Here is a 14,382-nt window from a genome sequence, read left to right as displayed (position 1 = left end):
AAGCTGAAGGCTCTGCCTCCCATTCTACTCTTACAAACCCTAGGAACTACAAGTAAGCCTGCAGTCTGAGAGCGAAGCGCTCTATTGGGGTGATATGGTACTACGAGGTCCCTAAGATAAGATGGGACCTGATTATTCAAAACCTTATAAGTAAGAAGAAGAATTTTAAATTCTATTCTAGAATTAACAGGAAGCCAATGAAGAGAGGCCAATATGGGTGAGATATGCTCTCTCCTTCTAGTCCCCGTCAGTACTCTAGCTGCAGCATTTTGAATTAACTGAAGGCTTTTTAGGGAACTTTTAGGACAACCTGATAATAATGAATTACAATAGTCCAGCCTAGAGGAAATAAATGCATGAATTAGTTTTTCAGCATCACTCTGAGACAAGACCTTTCTGATTTTAGAGATATTGCGTAAATGCAAAAAAGCAGTCCTACATATTTGTTTAATATGCACTTTGAATGACATATCCTGATCAAAAATGACTCCAAGATTTCTCACAGTATTACTAGAGGTCAGGGTAATGCCATCCAGAGTAAGGATCTGGTTAGACACCATGTTTCTAAGATTTGTGGGGCCAAGTACAATAACTTCAGTTTTATCTGAGTTCAAAAGCAGGAAATTAGAGGTCATCCATGTCTTTATGTCTGTAAGACAATCCTGCAGTTTAGCTAATTGGTGTGTGTCCTCTGGCTTCATGGATAGATAAAGCTGGGTATCATCTGCGTAACAATGAAAATTTAAGCAATACCGTCTAATAATACTGCCTAAGAGAAGCATGTATAAAGTGAATAAAATTGGTCCTAGCACAGAACCTTGTGGAACTCCATAATTAACTTTAGTCTGTGAAGAAGATTCCCCATTTACATGAACAAATTGTAATCTATTAGACAAATATGATTCAAACCACCGCAGCGCAGTGCCTTTAATACCTATGGCATGCTCTAATCTCTGTAATAAAATTTTATGGTCAACAGTATCAAAAGCAGCACTGAGGTCTAACAGAACAAGCACAGAGATGAGTCCACTGTCCAAGGCCATAAGAAGATCATTTGTAACCTTCACTAATGCTGTTTCTGTACTATGATGAATTCTAAAACCTGACTGAAACTCTTCAAATAGACCATTCCTCTGCAGATGATCAGTTAGCTGTTTTACAACTACCCTTTCAAGAATTTTTGAGAGAAAAGGAAGGTTGGAGATTGGCCTATAATTAGCTAAGATAGCTGGGTCAAGTGATGGCTTTTTAAGTAATGGTTTAATTACTGCCACCTTAAAAGCCTGTGGTACATAGCCAACTAACAAAGATAGATTGATCATATTTAAGATCGAAGCATTAAATAATGGTAGGGCTTCTTTGAGCAGCCTGGTAGGAATGGGGTCTAATAAACATGTTGATAAACAATAACAATAACAAATCATTGTAAATATTCCTGCAGAATCTTCACTTTTAGTCCACGTTTATACGTATATAGGGTGATAGATGGATTCACAAGATGTACATTATCATTCCAAGATTTAATGCCATGATATCTGATGTGATGCTCTATGCAAAGGTAAATGCAAATGTGCAGCCTGCCTGGTCGGATAATTATGAATTTGATGGTTATGCACAAAATAATATTTAATGAAGGAAGGCCACTTAATATCACAGAGCTCTGAAAACAAATGTACAGGTCAAGAAAATATTTATATGGAAAATATTTAAGAGCTGCAATTTAAAAAACGGAGGTGCACTTGGAGCACAGGGTTTTGAATGAGTAGCTATTCGAGCAAATTTTTTTCTGTAGAAGAAATATTTTGTTTATATAAGTTGCAAAGGTACTTCCCCATACAATATTACAATAACTTATATATGGATAAACTAAACTATAATATAATGTTAAAAGACATTTGTGATGCACTAAATATCTTATTTTAGTTATGATTCCTATTGACTTGGTTTTTTTTTTTTTTTTTTTTACAAACATGATCAATATGACAGTTTCTCATCTATCCACACACCCAAAAAACATATAGATAAGACCCTTGATATTATTTCATTATCAATGCAAATTTTCATTACACCATGATTACTTTTTTTATTGCCAGCAAATAACATAAAATTAAGACTTTTTCTATTTAACGATAATCTAGTTGAACTAGGTTGAATAATTACATAGATCATAATTTAAAGTACTGATCAAACTATCAATATCTTTGCTGGAAATAAAAAGAATAGTATCAGCAAGGGAATGCAGTAGTGGAAACAGATGCAAAATCATTAATATATATTATAAACAATAATGGTCCCAGAATTGAACCTTGAGGTACTTCACATTCTATACTAAACTAACACACAGTAACTTTAAGCTGAGCTTCAGACCGCTGATCAGAAATTTTAACACTGTGAGACAATTAGTGTCAATGTAAACTAACACACGGTAACTTTAATCTGAGTCTCACACAGCTGATCAGAAACTTTAACACCGTGAAACAGTTAGTGTTAATGTAAACTGTCAGATGGATTTACTCTACAGCACATTTATTATTATTTATTTTTTTGACTCGTAACATGACGTCATGTAATTAGTGCCACTGTCTTCTTAAATGCACAGTCATTAAACACAAATCTTTTGGTTTTTCGGTTCCTGTTTGTTAAAAAAATTAATGTAAGTTAACTTTCTGGACACTGATGTCTGCTCTAGTGGTCTTTACAGATCTATGCTCAAACACACGGCAGGATGACCCCACTGCCCCCCTCCTGGAGGACAAAACAGAGACAACATTATTTTAAAAAACATTTTTTGAACATTTTGAATGTCCTGTGCATTCTTAAATGCGGTACATTTTATATGTTACATCCAGCCTTGATGATTCTGCATCAGGACGGCGTAAATCAGCGTGAACTCTGCTGAATGCGACACATTTTGAAAACATTTTCAAAACCTAAGAGCTTGTTGATGAAAATGGAGAGTGATTTTATTTCAGTATTTATTTCATGCAAAACATTTTAGTCTCATTTTTTGTCAACAAAAATAATGCATGTTAATTTCGTCTTCGTCTGTGTTTTAGAACACTGACATAGTACAGCCACCGTCTCACTTTCATCATGAAAGAAATGGTCCCTGACTAAGATATTTCATCTCGTCTGACGAAATTATTGCTCCAATGAACTCCCTTACTGCTCGCTCCAAAACAGAAAAAATGTTCGACATGAGGTCATAGTTAAGTGCTGTTTTCACACACACACACACACACACACACACACACACACACACACACACACACACACACACACACACACACACACACACACACACACACACACACACACACACACACACACACACACCTGTATTTTTTGGAGTTTATGTCGCACTGGAGTATAAGTCACGCCTTTTTCTTGATTATCAGCTCTTTATCAATTCAATTTAATCAATTTCTACACGCCAAATCACAATAAAAGTTGCCCCATGGCTCCTCACACAAAACAGTTCAAAATCAAATTTAAAATAAGTGAGCAAATTAAAAGATTCAAATAGACAAGACACAAGTAAAAGAAAAAAACATTAAAAAAATAAAAAATATTCAGAAGAAAGAGTAAAATATATTTATTCTTGACTTAAAAATGTCCATGGAATCTGAGTGCATCACGGTCATAGGGAGACTGTTCCATAGAACGGGTGCACGATAAGAGAAGACCTGCTGACTTCTTCACCCTAGGAACACACAGTAGTCCCGCATCCTGCAACCAGAGAACCCAGGCTGGTATGTAGGGCTTCACCAAATCGACCAGGTAAGAAGGTGCCAGTCCATGAACAATTTTATAGGTTAGCAGCTAGACCGTAAAATCTGAGACAGACATCTGAGACAGGATTTGGGGTTTTGTGATTTGAGTCCTGGGAAAGTCCTGTATAAATATTCAATATAATAATAATAATTTTTTTTTTTTTGGTATCCAAATTGCACCAGAGTATAAGTTGCAGGGCCTCCTAAACTATTTAAAAAAGAAAAATGCAACATACAGTCTAGAAAATGTGATAACCTATAAAATCACATCCAAAAAAGTGGAGAGTGAAAGTCATGATCAAACACAAAGGATGTGGAAGGACTGAGCAGAGAAAGTGCATGGTGTGAGAGTGTCTGGTACCGGTGTTGCAGACTGAACGGACCCCCCTAAAAATTGGTCCGCCCTGCCTTCACTGCGCATGCGTCATTTGGGACCACAGCAGCACGAGTCTGACTCTCTACACCCAAAGTGATCAAATGGATTAATGTGAATATTCACCATCAGATGACAAAGTAAAACCTCTTAAATCATTCTAAAGTCAGACTGAAGCAGAAACGAAGCGATAATTGGCGCGTCGTTACTGACGCTCTGAAATTTCCACATCTACCTACTAAAGTCACACCAGATTTTTTAAAAGTGGTGTTTTCCAGCTCTTCATTGGCTGAGCACACCTGATAGCATTAATTGTGTGGAGTGGAACAGGCAGAGTTAGAAAACATGCAGGGTAGGTGCCCTCCAGGAACAGGATTGGTGAACCCTGATGCAGGCACTAGCAGCTCGTGTTGCTGCTGTGCTCTGATCACGTCCTCCGTGCTGAATTTATGTGGAAACGATTGTTGTACAAAAGCTTCAGACATCTGTCGCTGAGATAGATGATGACTGGAGGTGATAATCAGTGAATTGCTGCTGACGCACTGAAATGACGCCAGATGAGCTCCGAAATGACGCATGCGCAGTGAAGGACAGATTTTTAGGGGGGAGAGAGCCCAAACAAGCGAATAAGGTGATACTCTGGGTTTTTCCAAATATGCCATTCCACGCCAGCTCCAGTTCCACTCACATGCCCTGCTGGGTGCTACGTGATCACTTTAGCATCTGATATGGATAAGATGGAAAATGCGGATTGCCAACTGGACACACAGATCACATCTGATCACTCGGTGTGTATAATGTGTACAGTGAGTGGCAGACTGAACAAAGCCTGAGACTAATGCAGGTGAAGTGTTCTGTCCAAGGACACCAGGTCTACATACTGTCAGTCCAACTCATTATCACACTGAGCCACCTGCTCTACGAGGCAACTGCTCATTAGGGATCTGCCTAATTTTACCCAGCGAAACAACCAGAGTGCATCAAAACAGTTTCTGTTGGTATCTGAAGCTAAATCAATCCTGCAGAGATTCAAGGAAGCAGCACAGCTTCCCAAATGCCAAAGTGGGAAAAACTAGCCAACACAAACCTGGAGCAAAAGTCCTGGAAAGATCTCCGGATGGGGAAGCCAGTTCGTCGGATCTTCACCGTCTCCAACATGCCAGAATATCTGAGCTGGTTGAGAACCACAGTCTGGTCAAACTGGTCAGGCATCTGTGAACAGAGAATCAAACCTCAGTAAAGACACACTGGGAATTTGGCTTCAAAATGCCTGAAATGTTAACATGCGCCCTGTTTCATATATATATATATATATATATATATATATTCTGAATCCTCATGACATGGAGAACAAACTGGTACCATTTTTTTTTAAAGTTGAACTGAAAATTACCCCCAAAATAGCTATTTACAGTATGTAAGACCAGTGTTGTACCATGTGCGATAAACTCCCAAACTATAATATGTAGCCCTAAAAACTATGTATATTCTGAATCATGACATGGGGAACAAACTGGTACCATTTTTTTTAAAAGTTGAACTGACAATTACCACCAAAATAGCTGGCTGTGGGTATGACCAGGCAGATTCAGCACTGTATATGTGTTTATAAGGCATCAGCATTACAAAAACAAATGTTGGGCAATTGTTTTGATTAAAATGATTGGAATTTGGCTTATGTCTAAAACAGGTTAACCTGGGCAGCGCCGGGTACCCCAGCTATATATGTATATATATATATATATATATATATATATATATATATATATATATATATATACATACACACACACACACACACACACACACACACACACACAAAAACTAGAACGCATACCTCCGCCAACACTAGTTTCCAATTCCAGTGAATTTTACCTTGGAACAATTTTTCAAGGTCACAGTGCTGTTAGAAGTGACTTTTCATCAGCTAAATTAGATGTCCTCAAATGTCAAGAGTATGTATTTCGGTCACACTCTTGAATCAAAGTTTTTTTTATGGTGTTGTCAGGTTTTTCTTTTTTTTCTTTTGTTTTTTTTTATTTGTTTTTAACTTTTTCGGTTTCTGAATTCTTTTTCAGATAATTTTCACAGGACATTGGTTATCTTTGCAATGCACAATTTGTCTTTGCTTTTTGGCACTTGGTTTCCGACTGATAACTGGAAGACAGACAAACAGGCATAAAATTGGAACCTCTGTCCAATTTTGGTGGTGGTGTCCCTCAGTCACTCTCATTAAGAGTGACTGAGGCACTTTTGACTGCAATATAATGCAAAATATACACCAAATGGGCTTTCAAAATTAAATTCAAATGTCCACAAAATCCACAATCCAACTTACAAACTTTGTCAGGTGATAGTGAGTGCACCTCACTTTCAAATATGAGTGATTGGTTAAAAGTTCCATTAAGACATAATGTAAAATATACATTAAATGGGGTTTTCAATGTTAAATTTAAATGGCCACTAAAATGGTCCCCTCTAAAAATTGGTCCGCCCTGCCTTCACTGCATGTGTCTGAGACTGACTGAGTCTGACTCTCTACACCCAAAGCGAACAAGGGGAATAATGTGATTATTAACCATCAAATGACAAAGTAAAACCTCTTAAATCATTCTAAAGTAAGTAAGCAGAAGCAGGAACAAGGTGATAATTGCTGAATTACTACTGATGCTCCAAAATGACGTAGGTGCAGCAGCAGCACGTCAGACTCAGACGTGCTACTGGGGTGCTCTGATTGGTCCTCCCTCTTTTATGATGAAATAATGCTGAATTTATGTGGAAATAATTGTTGTACAAAAGCTTCAGATATCTGTCACTGAGATAGATGATGACTGGAGTGCAGTGAACTGAATCAGATTTTAAAGCCATTTGGATAAAATCAAGGAAAACAGTCTGAAAAACAGCCAAGAAGCCCAGATGGATCAAACTTGGTGGATATATTACTTGTGGATATCTAGAGGTGAGTAGATTTTAGAGTAGTTTGGTCAAAGGTCAAGAAAACATGGTTTGCAAAACACATTATTTTTTGGTACATTTCAACAACAAAGAAGCCCAGATGGATGATCAAAAGCATATACTGATAAGCATACTATTTGTGACTGATTGGTATGAATGACTTCATACTGACATCACACAGAAGTCAAAAACACCATTACAGACAGGTGTATATTTACTTGTATCTTTATGTTGTGGCATGTTGAGCGCACTTCATTTTAAACGGTCTGTTTTTGTCTTTGACTATGAAGAGTTTAAGTTTCTGAATTTGTCTCATTCCTTGAGTGGATGCAGCACGTCAGCAGCTGAGCCATACCACGCGTCTGTCCCTTTAAACGTCCACACCGGTGGACGCGCTCACCACGCTGCATGCCTCTCACTCACAACACTGGACTCGTACGTGTCTCAGAGAGAGACGTGCGCACAACCACAACAAACTAGCAGAAACAAACACGCCGGGCACTGAGACGCCACTGTGACTTTGAGCAGTGCACTGACAGAAAGCCATTTTCTCGGGATCTCCTCTGACCCCATGACCCCGTGGGCGTTGGAGTCGCAGAAGAAGAGGGTGCTTTCATCTGTGCGTTTAATGCGGTCTTTATTCGCAGCTCATCTCCTCTGGTAGCTTGCTGATGTGCCGTTGCAAGTGAGGCCAATTCAGAAACCACAGCTTTCGTGAATGACGCTCTTTAACCGCCACCGGCCACTCACACCTCATTAGCATAACTCTCATTTGCATACATTCAGGCTGCAGCCGTACAAAGGCAAGCAGTGTCAGGAAGATGCCCTCGGCCCCCCGCCTTGCTTTGCCATCGTTTCCTCTTTTTGTTCCGATTCTTCTTCTTCTCCCTTTTTCTTCTTCAGTGAATAAGATTTCACAGTGAAATGGTTTCTCTTCTTTGTGATCAGTTTCAGGCTTCTCTCAGCAGCTCACAGAACAAAAAGCCAAAGTTTCACCTTCCTTCAATCCTGACATGCTGCATTTTAGAGAAGTTGGCAATCGGCCAAAATATTGGCCAAAGTTACTGGATAGGATATCAAGGATGGGTGGGGGAGATCTGATCCAGTCTGAGTCTTCTATTGCACATCTGACTAAAGCTGTGGATTATGCACATTTTCCTTAAAGTAGACCTGCATTGAAATAAATGTGGTCAGATCTCAGAAAGAAATAGCTGATATGTATTTACAAGACCCTTATAAATGCAGTAAAGTAAATCTGCAAGCCCAAATTTGTAATTCAGCGGAGAAATCTTCATTTAAAAATGACCAATTTGCAGCTAAAATTTGGCCCTCAGCGAAAACTGTTTGTACATCCGGGACATTGCAGTGACGTTTGGCAGAAGACGGAGCGCTCGTGCCTTCAGTCCAATCCCGCATTGAAATTGATTTTATCTGTTAATAATGTTACTGTTATACAAGTCCTGGTTTCAGCATCCAAAAGTAAGCTGCAATGAATGTGAGATACAGCTCTGCATGCTCAGATCAGCGGTGAGCGACATCAACAGCGGGCGCCGTTCTTCCCCGTCGCCTCGCTCTCTGCCTCCACTGCGCTTACTAAGTCTGCGTGCTCGGTAACCGCCGAAGCGGGCCACTCACACCCCCGTATCTGCTGTGCAGCCGCATCACCTCTCTGTCTACTGAATGGAGGTGCGGCCAACTTGGCAACAAGTCCAGAGACTACGCTTGCTGTTTTGATGCGAGTGGCCGGTAACACCTGTTGCTGCAAGGACAGACTTTCCGCAGCGCCACACATCTCGGTAATCGGAGCCGCAGAGCTCCATGGCCACTGAGAGATGTTTATATCTTTTTAATGACTTGGATTCTTTGCGGGTCTTGCCTCCGTACCCCGCGACGGTAACACCGGAGGCGAAAGACAGCAGATTTTCAATGCGACACCACTCAATCAAACGGGCGTATGAAAAAGTCCCCCAAAATAATTTTCAAGCACAAATAAAAGAAATGTGTACTCACCAAATGTGCAGCAAGACAATATGAAGTTTTAAAAAAGTAGATCCTTCCATATAAGACAATAAAAAGGTGCAGATGCAAACTGACGTAAATCCACAAATTAAAGTTGGCGCATGCAATGCATGCTGGGATAGGGTCTTCTTTCTGACGTCTTGGCAGCGTCCCGGATGTGATGACAGTTTTGCGGAGGGCTAAATTTTAGCTGTAAATTTGTCATTTTTAAATGAAGATTTCTCAGTTGATTGACAGATCTGGGCTTGCAGATTTACTTTACTACATTCAGAAGGATCTTATGTGTAAATATAAGTCATTTTTTGGTCCAAAGATCTGACTGCATTTATTTCAATGCAGGTCTACTTTAAGGGGAATATAATAATTCTTTCACATTCTGAGTTGATGTTTTGTTAGATGGCTAGGTTTGCATAGTACATAAAAATCTAATTAAGACAGTTGTTTTAAGACACTATCAAACTGGTATCAGTATCAGCAGATACTGAAAGTTCCAATATTGCTATCGGTATCAGACATGAAAAAGTGGTACAGTGACATCTCTCACTATAGAGAATGATCTGCGTAGTAAACAGAGTAAGACAGACGCACACACGCATGCGCGCGCGCGCACACACACACACACACACACAATAACAATGAATTATTTTCTTTTCATTTAGAGTCATTTCTACTCAGGAATGACAGTGAAATAAATAACATTAGTTTGCAGAAAACCTGCAGTGGCGTTCTGCACAACTGGCAGTGATACATGTAACTCGCACGTGGACACTCAGTGTCCGATGTTTGTCTGCGTCAGGGTTCTAGCTAGAGTCAAAGCTATAAGGTTTTATCAAATCAAATCAATTTTATTTATATAGCGCCAAATCACAACAAACAGTTGCCCCAAGGCGCTTTATATTGTAAGGCAAAAGCCATACAATAATTACAGAAAAACCCCAATGGTCAAAACGACCCCCTGTGATCAGGCACATGGCAACAGTGGGAAGGAAAAACTCCCTTTTAACAGGAAGAAACCTCCAGCAGAACCAGGCTCAGGGAGGGGCAGTCTTCTGCTGGGACTGGTTGGGGCTGAGGGGAGAGAATTATACTTCTAAAATGTTACTGGCAAGCCCTATTTTAACCAACTTTGAGTGGTTTTAGATGAATCGAAAGCAGGAATAATAGACAGAAAAATGACATTTATGTTGTAATATTTGTAACACCAAAGTGCTTTTTAAAATGTCCAAGTTAAAACAACTTGTGAATGTATCAGCATCTATGGACACTGAAACAACTCAAGATTTTTTTAATGAAACAATTGGATGGAGTTTATATTCTTTAAACCAGAGCGGAGAGAGATGCACAGTGTCTTTGCTCTGATCTGCTTTCAGCGAACGTTGAAATGCAGATGACTGCTGATCTTTGCTGTTTACATAAATTATTTGTTGTTTGTCAAAACAGTCTGTGACTCTTTAACTGCTTCATTGAGAATATACAGTCGTGTTCAGAATAAGTGCTATGTGACTAAAAAGATTAATCCAGGTTTTGAGTATATTTCTTATTGTTACATGGGAAACAAGGTACCAGTAGATTCAGTAGATTCTCACAAATCCAACAAGACCAAGCATTCATGATATTCACACTCTTAAGGCTATGAAACTGGGCTATTAGTAAAAAAGTAGAAAAGGGGGTGTTCACAATAATAGTAGCATCTGCTGTTGACGCTACAAACTCAAAACTATTATGTTCAAACTGCTTTTTTAGCAATCCTGAGAATCACTAAACTAGTATTTAGTTGTATAACCACAGTTTTTCATGATTTCTTCACATCTGCAAGGCATGGAGTCAACCAACATGTGGCACCTTTCAGCTGTTATTCCACTCCAAGATTCTTTAACAACATTTCACAATTCATTCACATTTCTTGGTTTTGCTTCAGAAACAGCTTTTTTGATGTCACCCCACAAGTTCTCAATTGGATTTAGGTCCGGGGATTGGGCAGGCCACTTCAAAACCTTAATTTTGTTGGTTTGGAACCAAGATTTTGCTTGTTTACTAGTGTGCTTGGGGTCATTGTCTTGTTGAAACACATATTTCAAGAGTATGTCCTCTTCAGCATAAGGCAACATGACCTCTTCAAGTATTTTGACATATCCAAACTGATCCATGATACCTGGTATGCGATATATAGGCCCAACACCATAGTAGGAGAAACATGCCCATATCATGATGCTTGCACCACCATGCTTCACTGTCTTCACTGTGAACTGTGGCTTGAATTCAGAGTTTGGGGGTCGTCTCACAAACTGTCTGCGGCCCTTGGACCCAAAAAGAACAATTTTACTCTCATCAGTCCACAAAATATTCCTCCATTTCTCTTTAGGCCAGTTGATGTGTTCTTTGGCAAATTGTAACCTCTTCTGCACATGTCTTTTATTTAACAGAGGGACTTTGCGGGGGATTCTTGCAAATAAATTAGCTTCACACAGGCGTCTTCTAACTGTCACAGCATTTACAGGTAACTCCAGACTGTCTTTGATCATCGTGGAGCTGATCAATGGATGAGCCTTTGCCATTCTGGTTATTCTTCTATCCATTTTGATGGTTGTTTTCCATTTTCTTCCATGTGTCTCTGGTTTTTTGTAGATGAACAGCCTATAATGTTTTGCACCTGCATATAAGTTTACCCCTCTCCAATCAACATTTTAATCAAACTACGCTGTTCTTCTGAACAATGTCTTGAATGTCCCATTTTCCTCAGGCTTTCAAAGAGAAAAGCATGTTCAACAGGTGCTGGCTTCATCCTTAAATAGGGGACACCTGATTCACACCTGTTTGTTCCACAAAACTGACGAACTCACTGACTGAATGCCACACTACTATTATTGTGAACACCCCCTTTTCTACTTTTTTTTACTAATAGCGCAATTTCATAGCCTTAAGAGCTTGGTCTTGTTGGATTTGTGAGAATCTACTGAATCTATTGGTACCTTGTTTCCAATGTAACAATAAGAAATATACTCAAAACCTGGATTAATCTTTTTAGTCACATAGCACTACTATTATTCTGAACACGATTGTATAATCAACTGCACTGCCACTAAACTTGCAGGATGTTAAATATTCATAAAATGTAGAGTTCCATATTAAATGTTTTGTGAAAGGCTGCATGAGCACGTAGAGCCCAGACTATTCTGTCCACCTTTGTCACAAATCCAGATTCTGAATGTGGAGATGTCAGGAATTAACTCAGTCAGGTCAGAATCCAAGGAACAATGTTTCTGCTCAAAGATGGAAACAAATCCGCCTTAAACCCCTGATCCTCAAGCCGGGAGGAGAGTTCCAGTGGGTTTTTGGAGAACCTGCTGAGGTACTGCAGCTCTATAGAAAAACTCAACACAATGAAGCAACAAACAACCTACGCTGACTAAATCCACTGTGGAGGCAAACAATTTGGTGGGGGATAGGGGGGACATGTCCCCCCACCTTTTCAACCAGAGGGGACAGAATATGGTATGTCCCCCCCGCCTTCTGACATATATGTGTGTACTTGAAACATGCTATGCCAGTCTTATGTGCAAACCATGTCAGTCGTATGTGCAAAACCATGTCAGAATAATATCTTTGTTTCTGCAAGTTTGTATTTTTAGCAGCATTGACTTGTTTACAACACCTGTTTCTTGTATGTCACATTCAGAATTTTCTGGGACTGCATTTGCCGATTTGAAACCAAAAATAGTTGCCGCTAGGGACTAGTGTCTACACATAAGTATCAATGGACCATATGCTAATTTACTAAATTCTGAAAGTTAGAAAAGGAAATCAGAAAAGCTATCTGGGACCTCAGAAAGCCCATCTGCAATTATTGTTTGATCTCCAAAATCAGTCTATGCAAGCGAAATTATGTTCAGTATGAGTGTTGTCATTATTGCCACTTCGAAAATTAAATTCATGATAAGTAATTTATCCTAAACTTATGATCTGTTGTTTTTTCAAACTTATGCAAAAACAAATCTTGAGGAAAAAAAATACAGTATGTGATAGTTAATAATAAGAGCCTGTTCTTTCATGTTTATGAATACATTTTACCACAATGCAGTTGTTTTTTTTTTAAATGAAAACTCAACCTATCATTCTTTTTGAGTTCTACACATGTGGTGATACCTTATTTACACCAGGATGTTAATAAAATCAATGCTGGCAATTGTCAGATTAAAGTACTTATATCCACAGTTTCAAATTGCATAAGTCACATGGTGTCCACTTTATGGTCTTCTCAAAACATTAAAATTACTGATCTGGATGCTCAGAATGCATCTGAGCTTACCTTGAAACCGTTGGCTTCTGGAGGCCTACAGCGGCCCCCAGACCCCCGGCCTATGGGCTTCAGCCCTGCGGGCCTCGCATTTTGTCCCCCCCCCAATTTCTAGTTCTAAACTGCGCCCTTGGAGGCAAATACTCACAAACAGGATCACAACTCCCAACAACCCGCCTAAGTTTAATCAATGAGGGATGATACGTTCTTCCACCCCCAAAACCAACACAATGCCAAATGTTACAGTGGACATTAAACATTATAAATAACATGATTTCTCATTTTAGTCCCCTTATACAAAGGATCGATTCCAGAACAAAGTTTCCTTTGTAGCATGCTTTGATCAAATAAAATCTGTTTACTGGCATAAATCACAAAGTCACACAAAATAAATTACCTTTTATCATCCAATCAGCCGACAGCCCCATGAGAAATCATGTGTAAATTTATATGTCATTACTAAGCAGTTACCTCGTTATCTCCACTAACAGACAGAGGAGAGCGGAGGTCATGTGACCGGTCCTGTCTGTTTGTTTGTGCAATAGGAGCAGATGGATTTTGCTAAAGTTTGGTGGAGAGAATGTCAGTGACACGCAAATTTTGTGTCATTAAATGCAGCATGGTCAGTTCAGTGACTCATGATTGTTTCAGTTCTTTTCAGTGTTGCACGAGAAAAGTTTGGGAAATTAACTAAATGACAAAAAAATAAATGACAGTTTTTGTTAACGCCACAACCCTTGGAAGTTCAGAGATTCCAACCTCTAGTTCCGGAAAAATGCCTTGAAAGCTACATCGGGCTGGAAAATTTCCTCAGAAAATTGTGAGGAAAGAGATTGGTGAAACACCAATGTTGCTAATGTTGAAAATGCTTTTAATTAATTTTTAACAAGACATTACTGCTACATGTAACCCAGTCCAGTCGAAGATTCAAGCTTCTCTACTATGGAAACCACCTGGGCAACTGAGAG

At 39.2% G+C, this 14,382-nt stretch overlaps 1 protein-coding gene across 1 annotated transcript in view; it reads right to left on the bottom strand.

Annotated features, from left to right (window-relative positions):
• Positions 1 to 14,382, bottom strand: part of myo10 (myosin X) — a 289,282-nt gene that overhangs the window by 65,319 nt on the left and 209,581 nt on the right. Inside the window, exon 18 of the mRNA XM_034183772.1 lies at positions 5,234 to 5,358. Within this exon, the coding sequence (XP_034039663.1) occupies positions 5,234 to 5,358 (125 nt within the window). The remainder of the gene's footprint in view (positions 1 to 5,233; positions 5,359 to 14,382) is intronic.

This window comes from Thalassophryne amazonica, chromosome 12 (genome assembly GCF_902500255.1).
Source record: "Thalassophryne amazonica chromosome 12, fThaAma1.1, whole genome shotgun sequence".
In the NCBI taxonomy this organism is placed as follows: domain Eukaryota; kingdom Metazoa; phylum Chordata; class Actinopteri; order Batrachoidiformes; family Batrachoididae; genus Thalassophryne; species Thalassophryne amazonica.
Note: the sequence above shows the minus strand (reverse complement) of the source record. Positions and strands in the feature narration are given on the sequence as shown.